The 27,139-nt window shown below is 38.0% G+C and overlaps 1 protein-coding gene and 1 long non-coding RNA gene across 4 annotated transcripts; one reads left to right on the top strand and one right to left on the bottom strand.

Annotated features, from left to right (window-relative positions):
- Window positions 1-7: 7 nt before the first annotated feature.
- Window positions 8-14,036, bottom strand: aldh1l1 (aldehyde dehydrogenase 1 family, member L1). 3 transcript variants are annotated; one of them, XM_026920665.3, is made up of 23 exons: window positions 13,886-14,036; window positions 10,379-10,524; window positions 9,201-9,435; window positions 8,882-9,047; window positions 8,355-8,456; window positions 8,108-8,197; window positions 7,764-7,901; window positions 7,001-7,126; window positions 6,552-6,643; window positions 6,309-6,456; window positions 6,081-6,200; window positions 5,534-5,661; window positions 5,190-5,340; window positions 3,989-4,059; window positions 3,752-3,857; window positions 3,529-3,616; window positions 2,426-2,519; window positions 2,206-2,305; window positions 1,954-2,052; window positions 1,105-1,270; window positions 881-986; window positions 611-810; window positions 8-462 (listed from the first exon to the last, which is right to left on the bottom strand). In XM_026920665.3, exons 2-23 carry the CDS (start codon window positions 10,503-10,505, stop codon window positions 407-409), a joined length of 2,709 nt encoding a protein of 902 aa, XP_026776466.3. In that variant the 5' UTR covers window positions 10,506-10,524; window positions 13,886-14,036; the 3' UTR covers window positions 8-406. The 3 variants fall into 3 exon arrangements, with proteins under 3 accessions (XP_026776466.3, XP_026776482.3, XP_053086498.1); XM_026920681.3 differs by having other exon boundaries at window positions 10,379-10,506; window positions 13,886-14,031; XM_053230523.1 differs by lacking the exon at window positions 13,886-14,036 and adding an exon at window positions 11,380-11,398 and having other exon boundaries at window positions 10,379-10,506.
- A 280-nt stretch (window positions 14,037-14,316) lies between these two features.
- Window positions 14,317-26,606, top strand: LOC117599875 (uncharacterized). The gene is made up of 4 exons (XR_008301136.1): window positions 14,317-14,764; window positions 16,117-16,238; window positions 25,489-25,554; window positions 25,905-26,606. It is a non-coding gene; the product is annotated as an uncharacterized LOC117599875 (long non-coding RNA).
- Window positions 26,607-27,139: the final 533 nt, after the last annotated feature.

The following is a 27,139-nucleotide window of genomic DNA, read 5'->3' as shown; positions in this document are numbered from 1 at the left end:
AATCAAGTGAGAAAATATTAGATTCAATTTATTTCTGTGTGGCCTATGACTGAAATACATCAGTGCATTTACAAATGGCAATTATATATTACATATTATCTACTGAAAATTAATATAAATTCTTGCAATATAAATATGTGAATATTCTTCTTTTCCAGTGATCTCACTATTCCCTTCATTATATGGTTTAAAAAATTAAATCATGTCTGATTCAGTATTAAAATGAGTGAAAAATAAGGGGAAAATGTAAAAGCCTTATTTAAAATAAAGGTGTAATCTTCTGTTAAATAGCTAAGTATTTCATCTTAAGTCTGTTTGTTTAGTTTAAAACAGTAAAATTCCCTTCTTTTTTGTCAGAAATATTTAAGTTCACTGTTAGAATTTACTGATTTTTCATCTAGACAGATCAGTATTCTATTGTCACAGCCTTCGTCTTCAAATATTCATTGAGAGCCTCTTGACCTGTTGGGAAGGAAAAAAATGCAGAAAATGACATTTTAAAAGTTGTTTGAAGGGCAGATACATACTTATTAATTTATCTTCACAAATGCGTACACACACACACACACACACACACACACACACACACACACACACACTTCAGTCTTACCCAGATCTTTGCCGAAACCAGACTGCTTGAAACCACCGAAGGGAGCTGCCACATCAGTCTTGTTGTAGGTGTTGACAAACACGGTTCCAGCTTGAAGCCTCTCGCTTACATACAGAGCCTTACTGATGTCCCTCGTGAACACTCCTGATGCCAAGCCATATTCTGTCGCATTGGCCCTCTGCAGCACCCCATCTACATCACTGGAGGGGGAATGATTTAGTAGAGATCAAGTGAGCAATGTAAAGATGGAAGCTTATGATTAGTACTTACCCATTCTGAAATCTGGAGATGATCATGACAGGGCCAAACGACTCCTCAATAGCGATGTACATGTGGTCCTGCACATCAGTGAACACAGTGGGCTCAAAGAAAAAACCTGAGGGAAGAGAAATGTCAGTGAGTGTGTGAGAGATTGGTGTGAGTGAGCAGGTGAGGGAGTGATTGGTGCGAGTCGCACACACACGCACACACTCACGTGTGCACACAATATTTACCTGGCCGGTTGACTTGTTTCCCCCCACACACAAGTGTGGCTCCCTCTTTGACTCCTCTCTCACAGTATTCCACCAGTTTGTCCAAGTGAGCTTTGTGGTTCTGGGGACCGTGATCAGTGGAACGGTCCAAAGGGTCACCAATCTTCATCTTCTTCACCTCTTCAACCTACAAACATACAGAACTCTGCTGCAGTCAGAACTGTCACAAGCTTCCACTGCTTTAAAACACACACCACTGACCCTAATTCAGCAGGGAGTCTCAGCTTACACCAAATTTGGAGCTGCTCCAGATTTATACTCTTTTAGCTAATGAAAGCAAAGCCCTAAAAGGAAATTTGATAGCCTTAGATGCAATTTAATAGGTGATTTCAAGCATGAATAAACTGTGTATCACACACTTCAAAAAGTATACACCAATAAAGTATGTCTGGCAGCCTGGGAAAACTCATTGCTCTGTTAAATAGCCAAAAAAAAAAGGCATAAAAATTAGGCTTTGGACAAAATAGGCATGTTTTTTCGGCATGTAACATATTCTGGCACATACTGTATGCCGAATCAGTTCAGTTTGTAATCAGATAATCTGGCTGACGTCCGTGATGCTCCTGAATGAAATGTTTAAATAGAGTTTTCTCCATTTTCACTTTTGGGGTTAAGCAGAGATTGTACTGAGAGTCAATACTTGATAAACCATGAAACTACCTTATTGGACACTCTGGACATAAATCTCTCTGTCCATCTCTCTATCTATCTATCTCTCTATCTATCCATCCATCTATGGTTAGATTAGCATTTAGATTTTCCCATAATAAATATTACATGTTAGGAAAAAAAAAATTACTTCTATCTTACCACTCTTTGCACAAAAGTATCATGCAGGGATTCTTCTACAAACAGTCTGCCCGCAGCGATGCAGTTCTCCCCCTTGTTGAAGAACACTGAACTCATCCCCTGTACAGGCCAAGAGACAGTGACTGTGTTAAGACTTCTGGTCTTAACAAAGTGCATTCTGAACAGGACTTCACCACATACTACAATTCATTATAACCACTTTCATAACACTGAAATATTTCATAGGTGAAGTGAACAGAGAGGCACTCTGACCATTCTGACTGCTTTGTCCAGGTCACAGTCACTGAAAATAATCAGAGGGGATTTACCACCCAGCTCCAGAGAAACTTTCTTCACATTACTGATCGCGCAGCTGCAAGACACACACACACACACACACACACACACACACACACTCGCTTAGAAACTACCAAATCATAAACTCAGCCTTGTGAGCCATGTTGTTTGTAGCTGAGGGTCAGCGTTCACTGACCTCTTCATGATTTGTTTGCCGATCTCAGTGGAACCAGTGAAGCCCAGTTTGCGCACGTCAGGGTGGTCTGACAAACGTTGACCAACCAGAGAGCCTGAAAGACGCATGTACATGTTGAGAGGGATAATCACATTCTTTATGACAAGTACTTTGCATTCAGAAGACATACAATGTACAATAAAATAGGAATGCCTAACCTACAAACATTCAATCCTAATCTTACAAAGTTTTGGTAAAGTCTTATATATAATCTTAACAAATTCCAAAAAGACTAGAAATCATGCAAATTTTTTTTTTGACTGAATGAAAAATTGTGAAACTAATGTCAACAACAAAGAGTTATGAATTGCCCAACTTAAGCACACCCATTACCAAACTGAACAAACTATACTTGTTAAAAACATAAACACTGCTCAGTGATAGCAAAAACAAATACGGCTTGCAGCTGTACGCAACACTGTGTGTGCTGACACAAAAAAAGAAACTATCAAATCATGTGGGTGAGGTTGTGGGTGGGGAGAGGCGTTGCACAGATGTGCACAGTACAGGCACTCAAACTCCTGCCATAACAAGTTAATATGTCATCCATTCAGGAGTTACTCTGTTGCCAGGAGTGCTTGTGTGTGTCCTCTATATATATATATATATATATATATATATATATATATATATATATATATATAGATATAGATAGATAGATATACATCTCAAACATGCCTATCTGATACACACTCCAACTGGCCTGAAATTAATCTGGATGCAAGAAGCAAGAGTCTGTGGATATAATTATGAATTGTGGATATAATCAGAATAACAGTGGTATTATGTAACGGATTATCATGATTTAAATCTGCTTATAAAGGCATTTAGCTCAATCAGGTGTCTTTGACTAAGACTGTAAATTCCCGAGGGCAGAAGTTTTATATGACCCAAAGATGAGGCATGTCTTTTTAAAATCTGAAGGCCATAAAACCAGTGAAAAACATTTAAATAGCTTCAGTTCATTTCAGTCTATTTCTAGGGTGCTGATCTGTTTGACCTTGGCTGTGTTTCCTTATATGGGCATGTCAAAATATCGTGACTAGGACCACTGTAAAGCGTACCTGATCCTGGCAGGATGTTGATAACTCCTTTAGGGAAACCTGCCCTTGCGGTCAATTCTGCAAACTTCACAGCGGTCAATGGGGTCACCTAGAGTTTAACACAGATATATCCAGTAAACAAGACACAGCTTTAACCAGTTTTGTCATACATCAGCTGTTATGAAAAAGTAAACAAACTGACTTAAAATAGGTTTGATTCAACAGGCCATCACAAGCTCCTCACCTGTGCAGGTTTCAGTACCACAGTGTTTCCAGCTGCCAGACAGGCTGCGGTCTTCCAGGCCAGCATCATCAGAGGATAATTCCATGGAATTACAATGCCACATACTCTGTAAACACACACACACACACATTATTTAGCTATCTAACTGCTAAAGCACTTACTGTATGGTTTCCCATAATGTTTTATGCAGTGCAATAAAATTAGCATATATGCAGAATAGAGAGTTAGAGGCTTTACCCAATTGGCTCTTTCTTAGTAAAGGTGAGGTTGCGATTGGGCCGAGCTTGATTGATTGGAATAGTGCAACCCTACAGAGGAATAAGCAAGACGGTTACACACAGTCATGTGTCAACATTGCTAACAAGAACATCATAGCAATAGAGAAAAACCAGAACTTTAACACAAAGACACCAACCTGTTGGCAGACAGCAACAGCATGAATGATAAAATACTGTATTTAACCAGCTGATTGTATAAGTAAAGAATAAAACACAATGGGCAGTGCTGTTATAGGAAAATAATCAACAAAGTGATGGTGGATTTATCACCATAACAATACATCCTGAAGTGTTTTTCCCCTCTTATACCACAGCAACTTGCCAAAGATTAAATTTTTTTTATTCCTTAAAGAATGACGTACTTTTTATTAGCTTATAGTTGCATTTAATGTTGTGGAACATCTGCAGAAAGTTCGTTTCTGATATCACATAATTGCTTGTTCAGTTTCTTTTACAATTAATGAAACAGAAAAAAAAAATGCATATCATGTTATCAAGAAACTACAAAACACATTATCCCCAAGGAACAGCTTCACCTCTGACTATTAGCGCTGACACTGGAGACTCCTTCCTTACATGTTAAATAAAGGACTCTTTATAGAAAGCATCATTATAAATTAGGCATTTTTCTTTGTTTTTCAATCTATTTATTACTAGTCTTACATTATATATCCACCATACACGTCCCTGTGAATTACTGAGTTGCTATAGAAACAATAATATACAAGAATAAGCACATTAATATAAACCTGTGAGTTTGATTACAGCCAGCACTAGTGGCAGGCTGCTGTTTCAAGAAAATAACACATTTTTAGACATTAAATGCTGATAAACACTGATAAATACTTTCTTGTTAAATGCAATTATGCAGTTATACACAGTCTGAAATGTCATACAGGGATGGCTCTGTGATTAAGCTTCTTAGCAAATTATCAGAAAGCAACACACTTAACTGTCTACTGCTCAGCTGTGTGCTGATTGTATCCTGTCTATTATGTAAGCTGCTGCCAGAAGAATATTTATTATCCCCCAAAAAAGATTACATTTATTGTAAACATAGCCGAAAATTTGTCTGCAATATATGGTAGTTTTGTTTAGCCACTCTTTAAAAACACCTGCATGAGATTGCATGAGAATGAAACACACACACAAACACACACCTGGATCTTGTCACACCAGCCAGCAAAGTATCTAAATGTCTGAATGGACATTCCAACGTGGGTTTTGAGGGCCAGTGTGTAAACAGCTCCTGAGTCTATGGCCTCGATTGTGGCCAACTCCTCCTGATGCTGTTCCATCAGATCTGCCAATCTGGAGTAAAATAACACACACACACACACACACACACACAATTTGTATCATAAATACCATTAAAAGCTGTTTCTCTCTGAATATTTGCACACATTAACTAACATATCGCTTACAGTTAACACTGATATTGGAATGCATTTGTCAATTTTTAGATATAGTGAGGAAGCCTCATCTTAATTGTGTATGCTCTCACTTGTAGATGAGTCTGCCCCTGTCTCTGGGGTTCATTTTGCCCCACTCGCCATTCTCGAAAGCCTCTTTAGCGGCTGCCACAGCCTTCTCCACATCTGAGATCTGAGCTAGAGATACGTCACAGATCGGCTACAGAGAATAAAGCGGGAGAGAGTCAGAGAATAAAAGAGAGAGAGAACAGTTATTAAATGTGTGCTTTGACAACGTGTGGGAAAACGAGTGGGTGGCGAGTACTGAAAAATTCAAATAAGGACCACATTTAAGAGAAATAAAGAATGTGATAAATGGGAGTTCAGGAGAGTGAGAAGTTTCATTTCCATCCAAATCATATCAATTTAAAACCCCTAAAAGGCGGCTGAAAGGCCACTTATTACACTTGGACATTCAGCATTATATTAGTTTTTTTTTTTTTTTTTTTTTACAGGAGTGAAAAGAAGTCCTATTCACAGGCAATAGAGCTGCAGCCTCTGTGCACAGACTACATAGCAGCTCCCTCATCTCTTCTGCTATGGACCATTAATAAACCACAGAACATTTTTACACTCTACCTGTGCAGTTGTAGGGTTAATTGTCTTATAGGTTTTTCCACCTTCAGCATCCACAAACTCTCCATTTATAAAGAGTTGGTGGGGCATTCGGATAGTCATGTTGTTGATATTCATCTCCACCTGCAACATAATGGTTTACATAGAAAATGTTCAGAGTGTGGCTTTCATTGAAATTTAGCATGAAATGGAAAGAATTGCTTAAACTGTACAGGAATGATAAACTCTCACATAGTCTACAGCAAGTTCTTCCTCAGCATCCTCTCCTCTCAGCTTCCTCACACACATCTGGATGAACTCCTGAAAGGTCGTGGCCATGTAAACATCCTCGTTCTGTAGCTGCAGCTGACTTGCCCTCAACTTCACCTCCTCCACCAGTCTGCAGAAGAAAAACACAGAAATATACAGATAGGAAAGAGTTTATACAGATGGAAAAAGGACAACTAGGTCCAACGAACCCTAAAATGTGTTTACCTGACAACATCCATAGAGGCAGCACCTGACTTAAAGAAGTCAGTGGAGTCATCAATCGTCTCAACATTAGTCAAAATGCTCTTCCAGACCACCTGGATGAATATACACACATGAACACACCTCCACACGAACACACAAGTAGCTATCACATCTGTACTTCACTACAAACTGTGTGTTGCAAGCCTATATTGGTTAATGATATATTTTTTCCATCTGGCAGCAAGGTATCATACTTCTATCAGATAACAGAGATTACTGATTAAAGATCATGTTAAAAATAAAAAGTGGAAAGTGATAGTGTATCATTAAAATGAAGCTGATGTTATTATATACAGCAGCAAAATCTATTTAATTAGCTCTTCAGAATGAAATGCCAGTCGTTTTGTTTTGCAGAGGTGAAATATGAGGCTTTTAGAGTCTGAGTAGTGAACAGTGCTTCAGTGTCTCACCCTCATCTGCTCAGCAAAGCTCTTCTCCTCCTCTGTGAGTTCCACTGCAGCGCTGGATCCAGCCTTGAAATACTGAGCAGCTGCAATCATCTTCCCATCTTCAAACTGCAGGTTCTTCACCAGCAGCTATAAACACACAAATACACACAACCACATACATAATGTGTGTTCAACTAGGCAAACCTCAAGTGCACTCAATGTGTACTGCGTAATGCATGTGCTTTAACTCCATCTTCTGTACTGCCTCTCACTCTTTTATTCAGTTCATCCTTTATTTCTCTCTACTTTGTACTTATGTCCTGGTTTCTAACTATATCATTCCCCTTTTCTCTCCCTCACTGGGTGATTTTGTGAGCTAAAAACAAAGAGCTTTTTCATCCTAAGCAGGAATAAGTCCAGCTCATGTAGTGACTCACTGCGGTCGGTCAATATGGTCAAGAGGAGCTGAGTGCAGCTTTATTACAGAGTGATGAGCTGAGATAATTACGTTCAGGGCTGCTTTAAGAAAAATGAGCATGCTGTCCTTTTCTGACTGAGGTTGCATTTAAAGGCTTGGATATTTTTGTAACTGAAACATACTCATTTTTGATTTTCCAAACATTTCCTTGTGTGCACATTGCCTCAAAAAGAAAGAAAGAAAGAAAGAAAATAGTCTTCATAGATGAATGCATTAAAAGGGTAGGGCTGAAGGGCTCTCCTTTTAATCTTCATGAGCAGACTAGACTACTTTAAATTCTACTAGCATTACTCTGTGTGTTCTCACCGCCTTGCCATCGTTGCCAAACAGAATCAAGCCGTTCTTGCTGACCAGACCTGGCTGACTTGCTCCGGGGATCTCCAAAGGTTGCCCTTTAGCTGTGAAACCATTATCCACCAATGTTGAACCATAGAACGTCACATTCTGTAAGGGGGGGTAAGAGAGTAGAGACAATCCTGCTTTTGGTAAGTGTATGGGTGGTGTGTTTATTTAACAGGATTTTCTAACATGTTGTATTTTTTTTTTATTTAACACATGGTGGATGAAGCCATGCTCAGAGATGTTTCTGGTATATTACTACTAAAGTGTGGCTCAATAAAAGCATAAAATGTGTGTGTGACGTGACAAACCTTTCCATCAACCTCTGCCCAGGCTCCGGGAACTTTATCATTTCCTCTGATCCAGTTATGAATGGCTTCTGCAGGCTGGTTCCAATCAATCTACATACAAACACAAACACACACACAGAGAGAGAGAGAGAGAGAGAGAGAGACAGAGAGAGAGAGAACACCTTTGTTCAACATAAGTAATCCACTGTGTTCAGTATCATTTAAAAAGAAACCAAAACTGACACCAAACATAACTATTATCTCCCACCTTTGCATTGTCCTTTTTCTGAATGCACTCATAAGTGGCTCCTTCCTCTGGCTGCTTAATTTTAGGAGCTTTACCTTCTGCAATTAACTTCACTGCCTCCACCTTAAACATACACATATAGAATCTCAAAGTCACAAAAAAGTGTCATCACCACACACGAAGAGAACTGCAAGAGCGAGAAAGTATGTCAATGCAATGTCTGCTGCTAGGACATTTAAGGGCACATAAGACATATCAAGAGCAAGTGGTAGGGCTGAGCACAATAGAGTATGTTATTGATATCAGGATATACAGTAAGTATTCAGTGATTTTATCATCTTTTTTATTTGGCTTGTTTTCCTTATAAATGAATTCTTCTGGCTTCACTCTTTTGTTGCCATAATGCTAGCGAAACCTTAGCAAAACTATATACTGTGATACATGTCGTATATTAGGAAGACATTTTGAGAGTCACTCTGACATTTTATCATTCACCCATACTGAGTTTATGATTTAAAATATGGTTAACTTCCGGCACTGATTCTCACCATCCCTTTGACTCCCTCTGGATACAGGAAGCGCTTATAGATGGTATTCACTGTGTCATCAGGCTCTACATCACACTCTTTCTGCAACAGGATTGGCCCAGTGTCCAGTCCATCATCGGCCCAAAACACTGTAAACCCACCCTTTTTGTCTCCATGGATAAGAGTCCTATAAACAATGCAGTATTTGGATATTGAAAAAAATGGCCTATACATGTGCAATAAGCAGAGAGCGTTACATTTACAGTGCTATTTGCCAATGAGCGTGTTAACTAATCTCACACACACACACACACACACACACACACACACACACACTGACCAGTTAATGGCAGAGGCCCCTCTATGGCGTGGCAGCAGTGAAGGGTGGTAGATGATGGAGCCGTGCTTTGGGTGGTCTATCACCTCCATCGGGATGAACTGAGAGCAGAAGGGCAGTACGTTGAGCTCAGCTCCCACAGCTTTATACTGTGCCACCACCTCATCAATGGCTTTGCCCTTTACCCGCCAGCGTGGAAACTTAAACACTGCCACGCCATCTTTCTCTGCTTCAGCACCTGAGGTATTTCACATTCAATCCATTTTAGTTCATATATGAGGTTGAAAAGTTTTTTCACTGCAGAAGTTAGTGCACTAACAGATATGGAGACAAATCAGCTTAAAGAACTTCTTAACTGCTCCCCACAAATAACTGTCAAAAAACATCAGCAACAAGACTACAACTGAAATAATACTCAAATCCTGTTGGTAGCATGGCGATGTTACACCTGTGAGGAAATGCAGTATCCTTTCGTTTCACTGTGATGTCACACTGATTAATCACTGCCATTTTGAGGACGATTCATTTTCATTTATACTGATAATCGACTGCCCTAACACACTTCACTAAGTGTAGTACAACAAGCTGCAGTGCAGCGAATCCTCCCTGTCACGCTGCCTCGTAGCTACTTTAGCTAGCTAGCTACGTTATGCGACAACTGAGAAGCTTATATCAGCAGCAAGTATTACTAACATTATCAAAAGTTAGTTAGAAGCCAGAAATAGAGTGACCCAAATAGAGTGACTGCCATATCTGTCATGTGAGTGAAATGCTAGGATACGCTCCAAAACGTGTAACCCCAGTACACATGGCGTTTTCTTATTTCACTGAGACTCGAGTGCTAGAAGGTCACATTGTGAATTATGTGCAAAGAGAGTCTTTGGGAATCTGTGGATCTTTAGCCTATCAGTAGAGCTGTACGTTAAGGAAAGTTTTTAGTCGTCCAAACTACTGAATTCTACTATATAATTCTGCAGTTCTCAGTTCTGCTTCTGCAGACCCCTTTGCCCTGCATTTTGAAATGTTACCTACTCCCAGCACACCTGCTCCAGCTCCTCAAGGGCTTAATAATTAACTGCCTGGTTACAACAACTGTGTGCAGGGCAGGGGGTCCAAATGCACAGTTCATAAACTCCTGCACACACCATGAGAAGATGAATAGAGAGGAATAAACGTCTCACCTAGTGGGTCAGCCTTGCCATCTTTGTCAGGTATGGTAAACACCCCAACAATAGTGTGACCCTCCTTCCTCAGCTCTTTATACACTTCTTGTCCAAAAAGGCTCTGGCCAATCACAGCGATCTTCATCCTGAACCCAAAGTGAACTCTAAATAAAGATGCAGAATCAAACTGAACAGAATATTTATGCACCAAAGATTACACTCAACAACCACTGACACTGAGCAAACACCAGTGAATAGATATAGAAATTCTTACGGCTGCTCTGAAACACACCCTTTTTGCACTTTAGTGTCACATTTGCCTAATACAACTGATACAGAGGTACCAATAGGAGTCCAGATTGGAAATAATTAGGTCATGCACCACTTCTTTATTTCTCCATTTCTAAAGAATAAGTGAAAGGGGAGATGGAGCAGTTCTTAAATACTGCTTGTTCAAGCTGTTGGCTCATTCACAGTGTTGTAGCAATAGAAAAATTTGCATATGAACTGCAGTGACAGTTATTGCAACACTGGAATGGGGGAAAAAAAAGAAATGAAGAGCCAGGTTTAAATCACAGTTTAAATACAGTCTCTTCACATGGAAAAAAATTCTCTCTTGAAAGAATGTGTCATGCTTTTGTAAAGCATTATGCATAAATTATTTTTTTAATCATTTATCCTTTAACTGAAAAACTGTTAATTATAAATAATGTGCATTTATTCCTAGCTTTTTCCCCCTACATCAAGTGACACAGGGGTCATTTATTCAAAAGGATTTCTCAATAGACTAACATTAGGGAAGTGAAAGTACAACATGAGATCTTAAGCATTCAAATATGGATTTAAGTTTACCTTTGAATATACACATATTCTGAAAAGTCTACATTTCCTCTGACAGGTCTAACAGAAATATTTTAATCCTTGTGGCTGTTATTGACGGATAAAAATGATTTAATATTATATTTTAAAATTAGGAAGTGGTCAAACTGTGAAAAATGTAGGTTAATTTTGACATTTACTTTTATGATTGTATCATGACACCCTCAATCTCATTTCACTTTTACTGGTTTGGTGTTTTCAACAACAAACATACACAGCTTTAGAGACATCAGGAGGCAAATGTAGATTCAGATCTCTCACTGACAGCACAGACAAAAATGGGAACCAATTTTCTTCTGGATGACATCGGATAGAGGGAATTAAAATCAAACTGAGGTGCCTAAAAATTCTCACCCAAATGTAAGGTTGTGACCTCCTAGATGGTTGCTTGCAGACAAAATACTTGCACCATGCCTGACTCTCCCTGACATCAATACCACCCATTTTCATAACACTTCCTGTCTCTGTTTCATTAACTAATAGACATGTCCTGTAATTTTCTTTCATCCTTACAAGCACACCAATATATAAATCAATGTGTTTCACTACACTGCATAAACCTCTCAGCATTTGATATTTGCCAGACATTCGGCCATAAAAGATCACCTTATTAAAAATAATTAAAATGTACACTCTAGAAAGAAAATCACAAAACCTCTATATTTTGTGAAGTAATTCCAAGACACTGATTTTAATCATTGACCTCGTTAGAAGTGTAAAGATGTGCAAAGATAATATACCTGCTTTACTGGTCCACAAGCACTTTTGCACTGTAAAGACATTTCTAAATAAGGGTCACAAATGTCAACGTCATGTTACACAAACTAATAAATCTATTTTGCATTACTAGCCTATATAACATATGACCGAGACTCTTTATTTCAGTCATCTGTTGAAGAATGCATAAGGAGAAATATAATACATGCATAACTGAACATGTAAGACCTTTAACAAATTTGTGAAAATGGACTGAATGGAGGATTTACTATATTTTGCATTATTGACCTATACCAGATGGGTAGGGCTTTAGAGCGTGCGTGCATGCGCGAGAGAGAGAGAGAGAGGAGGGAGGAGGGAGGAGAGAGAAAAAAAAAAAAAAAAAAGAGAGAGAGAGAGAGAGAGACTTCTTATTTCTGCCCATGGTAGAGATTCAGGTTCCACAAGAAATGTTTGTTGAAACAGAAGAAATTTTGTTGCTTTGTCGATTTACTGACTTGTCCATGTATTGCTTGTTCAAATACAATTACAAGGCTTCTTTTCTTTGCTGAAAATGCTGCATGTTTTATATTACAAGCAAAAGATTTATACACTCAGCGGTTGCTAAAAAGATTGTAAATTAAGGAGTAGGGGGGTTTAGCTCACATCTCACATAGATATCTAACCATTCTCATCCTCTATAGGCCATATCTTCCATATAACTCATGTTCACAAATTAGTTAAAGGTTTCACATGTACAATTACACACGAATTATATTTCTCATTGTGGTTCTTTCATCATAAGACAGAAATAAGTTGCCTCGGTCACATTTTTTCTAAAGATATATTGCGAAATATTGGTCATTTTATATAGCTTCAAACGTTTTCAAATACACATGAATTGTATTTCTCCTTGTATGTTCTTTACATTTACATTTACATTTACGGCCTTGGGCAGATGTCCTTATCCAGAGTGACTTAAAGTCTCTATCAGTAAATACATCCTGATACTGGTTCCCCTGGTCACAGACTAAGAATACCATCAGTCTAAATATAGTAAGGAAGAACAGAACACAGAAAAACAAATATTTTAAGTGCTAATTTAAGTACCTCAGGAAGAGGTAGGTCAACAGAGGACTGAAATAGGTTTATTTATGTGTATAGTGTGGCGTTGACGTACGTGACCTTTATTTTGAAATGTCTTCACGGCGCAGACCCGCTTGTGGACTTTATTACTATTCTTCACCGGTAAAGCAGACAGATCGCTTTTACCTACTATAAATCACTTTTACTAAGTTTTACACTTCTTCTAATGTTTATTAATAATGAAAGCCATTGCCTTGGAATAACTTCACAAAATGTAGAGGTTATTTTCTTTCTAGAGAGTGTGTTTTTAGTCATTTTGACGAGGCTGAATAAAGGCTGAATAAAGGCTGAGAGCGCTTCACTGCGGTGTAAACATCAGTGTGGACGGTGTAAACATCAGTGTGGAGCTGTCTGATTAAAGGGGCTTGTTTCCTGCGCCTGCTCTGTGCACTGTCTCACTGACTCTGAGGAAAGCTTTGTGATGAATAAGCTGGAAGTCTGCCATTGAATGAGTTAGTGAGTTATTTCAGGAGTGAAGTAAACCTGGCACTGCTCTGCATGCTACACTGGAGCTGATTCTGCATTTTGGACTATTTTTGTCACCAAAAAAATAATAATAATAATAATTTCATTGCATTTTATGATCACTGATCGTTACATCGACTTCGCTTGAAAACCTAAAAAACCTGTCACAGCCTGTCCTATATACTCCACACTTACTTTCCATAAAGAGTCCTGCAAACCCCTGAGCTGTTACCCACAATGCATTTAGCACAATTTACGCAAGGCTGCATATATGATCAATTAATCTAACAAGGTTTCATGCAAAACACCAGTTTAACTTTACATAAGAAAAGTGAATACCTTTACACGTCTTGAAGGCCCTCCTTGTGTGTGAGACAGCGCTCCAATGGGAGGGGTCGTAATTTATTTCTGCGGCCGGTCAGGCAGGCTGATCGACCAATCAGATTAGGGTCAATCTCTCAGCGGCCAATCAGAGGAGGAGCGAAGAGCCACGTCCTAAAAACGCGCGACTAACTACTACTGAGCGAGATTTGAATACAGTGCGCCTCCATGAGCAGTATGTGGGGTTAGACGTGCATCCGCCGCTAGGTGCTGGAGACATTCCTGCTGCGTTAGCACTTTTTAAAAAATTATAAGCACTTAAAAAAATAAAAAATTGCCTGAGCGCTTGTCTGTTACCTCCCCAACAGAGTTTTTGGACTGATGGTATTCCTAGTTTGTGACCTAGCGAGCCAGTATCAGAATGTATTTATTGATAGACTTCAAAGCACTTCTGTAAGTCGCTGTGGATAAGGGCGTCTGCCAAATGCCATAAATGTAAATGTAATGCGTCTCAATTCGCCCACTATCCGTCCTACATAGTGTCTGAGATTAGAATTAGTGTGTTGTAGTATGTTGAAATGAGTGTCCCAAAAGTACCCGGATGCTCGACGACTTTTTCCTGTACATTTTCGAAGTGACACTTTTTCCGCTGATATTGCCCACAATTCCTTGCGCGAGGGAGGACGAGGTTTGTGAGAGGTGTAAATGAAATATGGAAAAATAAATCAAGGGAATGGTAAATTAAAATTATATAGTATCAATTATATAAGGAATAGTGAATGAAGAAAAGCTGAAATGTAAATGAGGGGGTTGTTTACGGTGACAGTGTGCGTTACTAGGCAACAACGTTCTCTTCCGGTACCTGCACCTGCATACTCTTTTGCTACACACTCACAAGTATGCACTTTTTCTTCACAAAAAGAATACATACCTTTAGTGCATAGTACAAGTAGAATTGAGATGGGGCCTATTTTTGGTTTGTCTGTGATCCAAACAGGGTCAAGGTCACAGCAAGGTCAAATGTCTGAAAGAGTTTTTCTTCAACTGCTTCCCTCCTGTTTGTCCTACAGAGATGTTACGTACTAGTCCATGTTTAGGAACTCAAGGCCCATTTTCTGGCAATCTAAGATTTTTGCCATCAGTCTGTCAGTAGGAAATTCATGTTAGTGCAATATCTCAAAAACAATTGGTTAAATGTAGGATTTGAATGGACTTCTCCTTGCTACCACCAGATAAACTGATGACATTTTGGCTTTGTTTGAAACATGATCAAAGTCTATTTTAAAAGTATTTGAGGCATACAATTTCATAACCAGGAGGACTAGACTTCTTTTTGGAGCAGGGATCTCTGCCGACATCAATTTCTAATTGTTTTTCTTATTTCTCGTACATCTGCTGGGTCAAAACAGAGTGTGTATTGCCAGATTGGGCAGTTTACAGCTGTGTTAGTCTATTTTAATAGTAAAATGTACATCCCTACTGAATAATCCATCTTAGTTTGACCCAGCCTGTAGACCACTGCCAGCTGGAAATCACTACTAATGCTACATTGTAAATGTATTTTTTAATAATGAATGAATTGATGAATTGGTCATTGATGAATTGAGTCAAATAATAAGATGGAAGGAAGAAATACCTTACCAGCTGGAAAAGATGGTCTACTAGCTTGACCTGCTCAGCCTATGTTTTGTTTTTTTTTCAGCCTGTGTTTTGGTTTTCAGACCAAGCTTGATTTTTCAGCAGGATTGTTAGACCAGTTATTAGCTACTATCCCTCATGACAATGGTTGTTTTACACTTCTGTATAACTATGGTAGTTTATGTAAGTATGGTTAGCAGACTTCCTAAAGTGCCACTGAATTCAACATTTGTGTCTCAGAGCTTTTCAAACCTGTCCTTTAGTGTTACAGACACCAATTTGATTTTGATAAAATATTTTGGAGATATTCTTGTTTTTATTTTATAGTTCATCAAGCAAAATTGGTTCATGATTCAAATTTCAGCAAGACCTTATGTTCGTCCAGTTAGATGCTCTGTAGAACGGGAGACGGGTCTTGCTCTACAGTAGTAGGCATTAGCTGCAGTAGTAGCTCATTAGCAGTAAACATGGTTTGTTTGTGTGATATTGGCTGTGTGCCGTCCTGCACACTGTTCCCTTTTTTGGATTATCACTTGGTTGAAAAAAGAATGGTTGGAGTTTATTAATTTTGAAGATAGAAGAATTCATACGAGGTTGCGATTATGTGACAGGCATTTCTTGGAGGAGAGTGTTTTACCAACTTGGGGCTGTTCAGTGCTGGAACATGTTGCTTCTTCAGACTTAGCAAGAACGATTTTTCGTCTTTCTACACCATCGGGGCATCTCCATAAGAGTAAGTAAAAGGCTTTCATTAATCTCTTCCATTTTTTCCATATTTAGCTAGTCTGCTAAGCTACTGTCAGGTCTGTTTAGACTCCCCAGGTGTGTGGTGTATCTCAGTCAAGATACTGGCTTTTGTGTAAGTCAGTCAAGCAGTTCCTGTTTCAGAAGGAAATACTTCAACATATAGAATCAAATCACAGCTAGTAAGCCATTTCATGGGGAATTTAACTATGAAACTGCATATGTTTACTTTCTTACTTTTTGATATCAATTGTTATACTCTTGTATAACATGACAATACCATAGTTTTATGGTGGTAATTTTGTTAAATGGTATTTCAGATATGATAAAACTATGACAACAGTAACCATAATACATTGGTACTTATACCACAACACTGTTGAAGTGTTGATTAATTTTCTATTGCAGCAGCTCTGACAATAGTTCCAGCTGTAATTCAAATCACAGGTTTGTATTAACGTTCTCTTTCTAATATGTTAGTAATGTTATAGTAGCAGCTAGTTCACATAACACACAGGCAGATTTTAAATGTGGGGCATTGTTGTTATGGTGAGGTTTTATGTGAGTAGATATTTATATACATGTAGCATTTTTAGAAGGAGTCTCTAGAGTCTCTTTGTAACTTTAAGTTTTCTGACACTGGAGAATCTCCAGGCTGAGGGATTTTTGTTCTGCAGTAACATGACAAGCTGCATTTTCTTTCTTATTTATTTCAAGAGAGAAAAAAACAAAGGCTGGTGAAGGAATGATTGTTCATAGGTGCTTTAACATAAATGATAACAGGAACTAAGTTCTTGGACTTTTCACAATATTAAAATGTAACTATAAACTGATAAAAAAATATGACATGCCGTATTTAATAAACAAAAAAAATTTGCTATAAACAAATTGCTGTGCTGCAGTGGATATAAAAAGTCTACACACCCCTGTTAAAATGGCAGGCTTTTGTGAAGTAAAAGAATGAAGCTAAGATAAATTATGTCAGACCTTTTCCCACCTTTAATGTGAAATTGCAAAGTATACAAATAAATTGAAAAACAATAAGGAACTTTTTTAGGGGAAAAAATAAAAACTTACGCTTCAGGTTACCCCACAGATTTTTAGTTGGATTCAGGTCTGGGCTCTCGCTAGGTCATTCAGAAACACTGACTTGGTTAATCCATTCCTTTGTTGATTTGGATGTATGCTTTGGGTCATTGTCATGCTGAACAGTGAAATTCCTTTTCATCTTCAGCTTACTAGCAGACACCTGACAGTTTTGCACTACAATTGAGTGGTATTTGTAGTTAATCATGATTCCCTCCACCTTGATAAAAGCCCTAGTTCTGGCTGAAGAAAAGCAGTCCTAAAGCATGATGCTGCCACCACCATGTTTCACCATGGGTATGGTGTTCTTTTCGTGATTTTCTTTTTTTTTTGCACCAGAAATACCTTTTGAAATTGGTCTCATCATTTTGCCTCATAGTTTGGGGTGATTTATTTGAGCTTGGATGTTTTTTTGTGAGAAAGGGCTTCCGTCTAGCCACCCTACCCCATAGCCCAGACATGTGAAGATTATGAGAGATTGTTGTCACATGCAGAGAGTAATCAGTACTAGTCAGATATTCCTGCAGCTCCTTTAATGTAGCCATAGGTCTATTGGCAGCCTCCCTGGTAAGTTTTTCTTGTAATTTTATAAATTTTCGAGGGATCTCCTGTTCTTGGTGATGTCACTGTGGTTCTCTGTTTTCTCTATTTGCTGGTGATGGCCTTTACGGTGTTCCATGGTACATCTAATGTTTTGAGAATTCTTTTATACCCCTCTCCTGATCGATACCTTTCAACAAGTGAGATACCATACATCCTTTATGAGCAGCCGGATGATACCAAGAAGATGTGAAGAAAATCCTATGAAAACAGCTGATCTTTATTTGAGGTTAATCAGAATAATTTCATTGATGACAGCTGTATGATAATTACTTTTGAATATGAGACTGAATGTGATTGATTCATTCTTAACACTGCCACTTCCCCTATTATAAAAGGGTGTGGCACTTATGCAACCAGGTTATTGTAACTTTTACACATTGAGGGTAGAAAAGTTCTGATATTATTTATCTTGGTTTCATTTTATTCTACATCACAAAAACCTGCCATTTTAACAGGGATGTGTAGACTTTTTATATCCATTGTATAAGAGGAATAAAACTTTTCGAGGCATGCCATTATACGTTAAATAATTAACTTTGGGATGGTAATGCCATCACACCATGCCATTGTAGATTAGTTTCTTTTAACAGCACTCTCCATTGTGTTTTATTCCTAACATGGTTAATTTTCCATAAATATTTTGCATTTTACATATGATTTCTTATAAGTGTAATATGAGTAAATCTCAGACGAGTAATAGAGACCCCTAGAATGCAATGACTCCGGGGTCATTTGGTGAGTGACCTGCAGATCACAGAAGAAATGATTCAGAACAAATTCTGATATTGCCTAATATTTGAAGAAAATTACACTGAGTTGCTTAGTTGCCAGTGCACCAGGATGACCTGAATAAATTTATACAGTGACCGATGATACTGACGTTACTGCCACCATAAACCAGATTTAGGATCAGAGATAATGCAGTTAATGTTTTGGGAGAGAGAAAGTGCTAATTGCCCAAAGGTCATGAGCCTGCTCTGTTTCTTCACATATAATAAGGAAGAAAGAACACAAAAAAGCTCTTTTTTTGTTTTGTTTTGTTTTTGTTTTTTTGTCCCCATGATGAACCTAAACAAACTGTAAGTCAGTATCTTCCAAACTGGTCCTCAGGGACTTGTCTGTTCAAATTTTTACTATTTTCTAACTCCAAACACACCTAGGCATTCAAGAACCCTGAATACATGGTACAGGTGTGTTGGGCCCTGGGAGAGAGTCAAAATATATAGAGCTCCCAAGTACTGGTTTATGATGCACTGTCAAATATAAGAACAATATAATATATATCAGTATAAACTAAATATAAGAACACCCATGCACTATTTAAATAGCTCTCTTTTACACCTTGGACAAATTAAAGAAGATAAAAATTCATTGTAGAGCAACAAGATATTTAGTGTGTTGGGTTTCACACCCTGTCGAGAGAGTATGTGCTATAAAATGCTTGAGGTCATAGTCAGGTAAATAGCTAACAAATGTAGTCACAAGTACAGAAAATGACCTAATAGCGTATGTTAAAAAGTTTGCATTTTCCTTTCTGAATGTGATATAAATATTCTTTAATAAACTTTACTCACCCTTTCACTTAAAAACTTCCAACATCTTTCATATTCTCAAGCAGCCTTTGGATCCTTTCAGTTGTAATATCTGACCCCTTGTAACCCATCCAATGCCTATTTTATCTGATATCTGTTCTCACTCTTCCAGATAGCTTGGCAAATGGTTGGCCATTTCTTTTGAAATATCTGTAATAATTCTGCTATATTTCTTGCACTTGTTTTCTATGTCTTGTTGCAGGTTAAACCCATTTTTTTTTCTTCTCAACATTATGGAGTTAATTGGGGGTCCTTTTTGTAGACAGTTGTAAAATAAAGGTACCCATTGCAAATTTTCCCATTGCAAAACCATGGGGGATGCAGACTTTTGCACTTGGTTGTAAACTACTCTTTTTTCCCTTTTGCAGATAAGCAAATGCAAATCATAGAGAAAAGAAACTTCTATCCTCTCTTTCTCCCACTTTCAGTATGTTCAGTCATTGTTTAATTGACTGTCACATCTGCTCCTCATACCCTCAAAGCAAAGGAAAAAAAAACATATCTACAGATTGAAAGAAGTAAAAAGAAGCAACATAATTCATGTTCTTTATCCCCCTTTTTATTTTTTTTAAAGGCACTCCATGCTAAGATGACCCTTTCCTACTGCATATTGGCTAGTAGCTCATATTACAGAAATCATGTTCCTGTCTCATTTTCAGTATTTCTCTGGGAAACTGTATTTTGATTGATGTTAACATTTCAGATCAAACATTTCTGAAGGACTTTGCCCTGCATCTACACCCCTCATTGACTAGAGAAAGATTAACCATGTAGCATAGCATATTGCATAAGCTGACCTCAGTAATTGGGCTAATCGTTTAGAGACACACAGCATCTTTATTATCTCACTAAGTACATATCAGAATTCAGCAATTTTGGCATAGCTTCACCAAACTTTGAAATGTGTAACTGATTATTTAAATAAAATAATAATAATAATAAAAAGATCTGTGTCAAAATTTACACTGGTTTCCCCAATGTCTGTAAATATTAGAGCCAGTTTTCCATAGCTCTGATCTCGCCAAGGGTTACTGATTGACAGCTCAGCAGACAAACATATTCAAACTAATTTATGCCATGATCATTCTGTTCCATGGGCTTGGTTACCCAGACTAAGAAGCAATATATAAAATGGTATTAAGGTGAGAAAATGGTTAAGAAAGAAATGAAATAATAGTGGCATGTAATGTGCTGTAGATCTAAACATTATCAATACAGCCCTGAACAGGGCAGGAGAAAATATCCACAATGTTGTTCTATTCGATTATCACTGGTGAAGGAAATGTATGGGAGAAAGTATGCATTACTCTTTCTGACCACATGCTGGTGCTACTGGTATACAAACAGCCCTAACGCAGTCACACTCCTCCCACGCTACTCAAAGTGTGAGATTAGTGGACTGCAAGGAAGTCATTCAACTTGGACTCAGTATAATGATACTGAATTTAAATTTATATTAACCGACCCTTGTATACATAAGTTGCAAAAGATGCAGCAAGCTAAATGTGCAATGATATAAAGTACGAAGAGACTCAGTAAGGATTTGTAATACTGTGCGTTCATATACATGCTATAATGGTTATTTGTTAGTTGAAAAGAAGAAATTCAAATTCTAAATAAGTGCATAAACACTAAATGCTCATTCATAACTAACAGGATTTGTGCATCTGGTTTGAACTAACCATTGACTGAGAGCTCAAATCTGATACATCCGACAGAAACCACCTTACTGTGTTCCAACCTTCTACGATTGAGGTTCTGATTTGAAAATATCGGTCAAAGCGATGCCAGAAAAAAAAACCTCGAACTGCTGAGCAATTTCCACCTTATGTTAACCCTACTATGTTTTGAATGCTAGTCCCATGTGAGTATTTGTTGCTGTGTGAAATATATAGTAAAGTAAGTCATAAAAAATGTAAAAAGGTTTGAATGTTGTGCTTAATGATGTCAGTGATGTAGTATTTATCTTGTATAAGAAGGTTTCACTTTGTAGCCTGCTGCTAACACACGCACACAAACACACACACCTCCCTATTACACACAAGTGTGTGATAAAAATACTAAGTCACCCTCTCCACAAGTTCCATAAAACATCAAAAAACAAAGTCCTGTTTGAAAATCCAAAAATAGAGCACAGGGAATAAAACTAAGTGCACGTTTCCATCCTGACACTCGATTCCTCTCCTTGCCTTCCATGACTGGTTGGTGCCGGTAAGGCATCACCCGATACAGGGCCCACTGTTGGCAGGAGCAGCGGTGCAGTCTGACATCTTTACTGGTATAAAAATAATACCCACAGTCATTAGGAATGATCTGAGATCAGAGCCTGGAAGCAAAACCAAACAAACTGGCTTATGTAAGAGGGTTAACATCAATTACAGGGAAAAAGAAAAGAAGGGTGAGAGAGAATATCAGTGAAGTCTGAATTCAAACAAAGAAACAAAATTATCAGTGAATAACCAGAATTTAAATACATGTGGAATTAAACAGTGTAACTCCTGTTTGATGGTCATAATCATAAAGAGTTTGGAAGACCAAAGCAGGACAGTCATACACACTCTCTACACACCTCTGAGTGTGCTTCCCAGCATGTCTGTACATTTCTGAATGCCTCTCGTCTACAGACTGAAATAAAACCCATCGTTACTCCACCACATGTTCAGCCACAATGGGCAGTTCAGAACCAGTTTGTTCTGCCTCATTCTGCTCTCAGTGTGCTTGAATGTGTACATGTGCGTGTGTGCGAGTGTGTGCGCGCGCACGTGTGCATGTGTGTGGGCATGTTTTCATATCTTGGTGGGGACCAAACTTCCAAACCATAAGGATAGGAATATAGGAGTTCTGCCCTTGTGGTGACATTTGGCTGGTCCCCATGAGGAAAACTAACATTAGGGTTAGATTTAGGTGTAGATATAGCATTAATGAACTGCATAAATAATTTTTTCAATGGAAGTTCCTCAATGGGGATATTAAGACAAACATGTGTACCTTAAAATTTATGACCTCATCTTTGGCCCATCACAAACTAATACACACCCTAGCTCTGAGTATGCATATATGTATGTATTGATTAATTCTCTGCTATTTGGTGTGTGATGGTTTATGTGAAACTGAGGCTGAATAATTTCAAAAATGTACTGCATTGTCTTCTAAACGCTGTTTTAGACACTTATTTCTAATCTTTTACATATTTCCAGTGTAACAAACCGATTTGTTTTGTTAAACAGACATTGTTTTTGTACCTTCCTCATTCCATCTGGCTGACAGTAGTGTTTGAAACCCGTTATGACATTAAAACCCTCTGTTTCACAACAAACTGAACAGGCCTGTTCTCTGGCCAGCTTAAGATTTCATCGCCAAGATTAACATGAGCTGAACATAGTGTGGTTCAGTCTGGACATAGATGTTTGTTTGAGTAAATGCAAAATGCATAATCCTGGAAAGCTGCAAGGACATCTTTGTGACACCACCCTTTACACATAGTCTTACAAGTGTTACTCATACCCTGAGGGGGCCAAGCACACTAGGTCTATTTAGAGTATTCTGGTCAACGTCTGTCCACCTCTGCCCACAGACAGGCTAAAAAAAAGTGTTCTTTCCCTTAAATTCTTTCATGTTTGGTGTTTTGACTGACTATGTCCAAAAACTGCATATTACCGTACTAAATAGTAAAGTCAGAATAGAGGCATTTTTGTTTTGACATACAGTAAATTTGGACATTGTATGATGTGTGGTTTTGGGCTCAACAGCATTATCACTGTAGAGGTGCAAACATGTTAACATGCCATGTCTTTATAGTTGAAAACTAAACTAACATGCTACATGTGTATTATATTTATAGTATTAGCTGTTATTTGTCATGTTTCTCTGCAAACTTGCTACATTGTGAATTTGACAAGATAATTTAGGATTTTATTTGTCTCTACAAAAGGTGTAACTCCCAACGCTGCTTGAGAACTGTGTGTGAACATTAATCTAATCACACACAGATGTCAGTGCTATATTTAAAGATTCTCTATCCCCCTTCCCCTGTGATGAAGCTCTTCTGTCATGTCACATATCATCCGGGAGTGTTAAGTTTCAACCTTAAAACACACATGCAACTGAGACACAGCTGTTCCCTATTTTCACATGGATATTTGCATTTCATTTACATTCAGGTTGTAAATAACAACTAATTCCAGTAATTGTACTATCTCTAGGTTATGAAAACCTGTGTGTGAGCTTTGGGTGATGTTTTAGATTCTTCTGTTTTAGCAAATTAATCTGGATAAGAAAACATTGTAAGTTGCGTTATACAAACAATTTAACAAAAAAAAAAAATATCTTAGAAGCCCTTTGTGGCTGCAAAGGCTACAGTGGCTCCAAAATTGGTGTGTTCATACTTCATAACCAGCTGCACTGTGCAAGACTGGAGACTCCATGCTCAGAATCAAAAGCACATTTCTCTGCTTTCACTGCACTAAAGTCACCAGCCCACATGTTCACAAGCTATAAAAGTATATCACAGATAATCTAACAACAGCCAGTCTTTTTTTATTTAGTTCCACTTCTTCACAAGTGAAAGAAAATGATTAAAGTGTTTAAAAGCAGCTTCAGAATGAATTAGTTCATTCTGAAGCTGAATGAATTCATGAATTAGTTCATAGTTAATTATTATTCAATCTTGTCATCAGCTGTGGCTTTTGTATCAGGGCTCCATTCAACACCCATCGCTGATATGAGCGAGACATCAGCTGTGGTGTAATAGAACCTTTTACAGTGTTTGAATCCAAAGAACTTGGATTGTGCAAAAACACACTTCCATGTGTGCAGTACACTGAAAACTGTACAAATTATGAATAAACTCATTTGTAATTTTGTTTATTTGTTTTAAATCGTGATTTAGATCCCTGTATGCATCAGACTGAATCATAATCAGTGTGATAAAGCAGATAGAAAAAAATCAAATAAGAATGGGTAAGTGTTCAGGTTTATAGTGTGGATGGCAGACATCGGCACAAAAGTGCTTTTAAACACTACAACAATCTGAAAATTTTGTAGCACATTTTTTTTGGCAATTACACAGTATCTCTTCCTTAATTAGCACAAGGTCTCAGGTTGTGAGCAGAAAACATTGCTGAGATGTTTGATGATTATGGACACGAAATGTTTCCATACTTTTTTTTTTTTTTTGGTAATAATGTGAAACAGGATAGCTTCCTGGTTAGTCCCCGATTTCTCTTAGACACCCAGTTCCTTATATACACATTGCTGAGTCATTCAGGTTGCCAAATGCTGGTTGTGCCACAGGGAAAAGACTGTGTGTGGGTCAGAGTGCGAGGAACACAACCCAGGATGGTTACTCTTTAAAAGCCAGAATAGCTGATGTAAGCATTTTGCCTTTTTTAATAACCTGAGTCTGCATTTGAGGACATAGTTCAGCTGTGAAACTGACACACACACACACACACACACACACACACACACAGTAGTATAATCAAGTTCAAAATATAAACATAACCACATTATGTGAATTGAACATGACTGGAAAGTTACACACTACAGTTACACAACACATATTTGAAGTAAAACATGATTTTGTCTGAATAATAATGAATGCCAGTTTCTTAATTAGGTGTGTGTGTGTGTGTGTGTGCGCGCACATGTGTGTATATGTGTCTCTATCAAGTTATGTGCTTTGAAAAGGAATGAGAAATAAGAAATAATAAGGCACTGAATTACTGAGGCTTGCAGACATCTTTCCCATGTTCCAACACACACACACACACACACACTTTAATATAGAGACCAGACATGATGGAATGAGGGATGCAGTTGAAATCAGCTTTTTATAGCAGCTCTGGAGTGTAGTCAAAACAGCGAGCTCATCAAATACATACATGTACAAAACACACATACATACCACAGAACACTGAATAAGAATCTCTCTATCTCTCTCTCTCTCTCTCTCTCTAGATATCTCAATCACTCCCTCTAATCTTCTGAAAGAAGAGGAATATGCCTGGCTCATGTTCTGCTGGTGTAAGTTCACTGGCTGTGTTTCTTTGCCTAGCAACAAGCATAACACACACCTCACTCTTGGGTCCTAAATCCTTAACATATGAGCCTTATTTGCTCCAGAAACACACAAAGCATCTCTCTCTCTCTCTCTCTCTCTCTCTCTCAGCTGTACTGAGTGTAAGTGTGATATAAAAAATAACCTTTAGATTAATGTGTATTTATATTTGCATTACAGAAATAAGGAAAGAATGGAAAAGAAAAGGAAAGAATGGAAAAGGAAGCATTGAAAAACAACACATTGCTTTTATATTGTGTTTAATGAGAATTTTAATTTGATTTGCTGATGTGTTTCATTTGTCCATATGGTGTAGTTGAAGGGGAGGATTTTCTTTGCTGGTGTTTGTGAAGGAAGGGGAGAAGAAAATCTTGTTTGGTGAGATGTTGCATGAATAGGCAAAGTGGGTGAGACTTTCACACTTTTTCTGTATCTTTTTGGCTGTCTCTCTTTGTCCACAGATTTAGTTTATGCTATTTACTTCCTCATTCTAATATTTCCTCATGAAAAGTATTGGAACCCCTGTTTGGAAACCCCTTTCCTGTTCTATCAGACATTATGGGTTATATTTCTAGGTGCAAGCCAGTTTTATCCTGTACCAGCTCACTTGCAGTTTTCATCATCAAAAATGAAGACACCTGTGCAGCACATTAGAGGTTGTGATTTGAAATCTGCTGCCGCAGTGCTATTTCCCAGCCAGCATGGTCCAAAATTGTACTTAAATTGCGAGTTACTGCCTGTAGAGAACTCACTTAGCAAAAATGCCAGGCCTAACTGGTATGTTCCAGCCTGCAAGCAAAGGCTTAAAATCCTGTTCCTTTTCAAGCAACTTGATTTTTAAAACACCACATTTTGACACTTTATCTAATAAGCTACTTCATTCTACTGCTAACAAAATACAACTGAGGTAAATACCAATCAGGCAGAGTATTACACGTAGAATATCATATTAACAGAATCAATGAAATGTTTGACAAACTAATAAAAAAAAAAAACCTTACACAGAGACGAGGAATCAGCTGTCCTAGAGGCTCATACATGAATAACCCCAAAAAAGAGTACAAAAAGAGAGAATATTTGTTTTATATTTTATCCTTGTGGGAAAACACACACACACACACAGATATACAGATATTTCTAGCACACACGCTAGAAAATTTACTGATTCTACATAAGACATACAGATATAAAATATAAGGACCAGAATAGAAACAATCACTAACTGACACACATCACACCCCTGCTGTGACATAATCCTTCTCTCTCTCTCTCTCTCTCTCTCTCTCACTCTCTAGCTCACTTGCTCGGGAAGCATTTTATGATTCAAAAAGAGGAGCTTAACATTTGTGTTCAATTTAGTCCTGTTGGCCTGTCTGAGACCCACCGGCAAGATTTACATCCAACCCCAAAAGGAAGCAATCTGCTTCAGTGTGTGTGTGTGTGTGTGTGTGTGTGAAAAACAGGAAGAGCGTAAGGAAAGTGTGAGGGCAACAGTCTGCTTTGCATGCACCCCATATTTCAGTTGAAGGCAGCAATATGGTAGTTCAAGCT

This window comes from Pangasianodon hypophthalmus, chromosome 2 (assembly GCF_027358585.1).
Source record: "Pangasianodon hypophthalmus isolate fPanHyp1 chromosome 2, fPanHyp1.pri, whole genome shotgun sequence".
Classification (NCBI taxonomy): domain Eukaryota; kingdom Metazoa; phylum Chordata; class Actinopteri; order Siluriformes; family Pangasiidae; genus Pangasianodon; species Pangasianodon hypophthalmus.
This window is presented reverse-complemented; position numbering and strand designations above follow the sequence as displayed.

What these genes read in the sequence shown, in the direction of transcription:
- aldh1l1 (XM_026920665.3), bottom strand. Translation starts at nt 10,505, where the DNA reads ATGAAGATCGCTGTGATTGGCCAGAGCCTTTTTGGACAAGAAGTGTAT. An exon ending in CAACATCCTGCCAGGATCAG is followed by an intron (nt 2,520 to 3,528) that starts GTACGCTTTACA and finishes TGCGTCTTTCAG; the next exon opens with GCTCTCTGGTTGGTCAACGT. An exon ending in GGCAAACAAATCATGAAGAG is followed by an intron (nt 2,306 to 2,425) that starts GTCAGTGAACGC and finishes TGTGTCTTGCAG; the next exon opens with CTGCGCGATCAGTAATGTGA.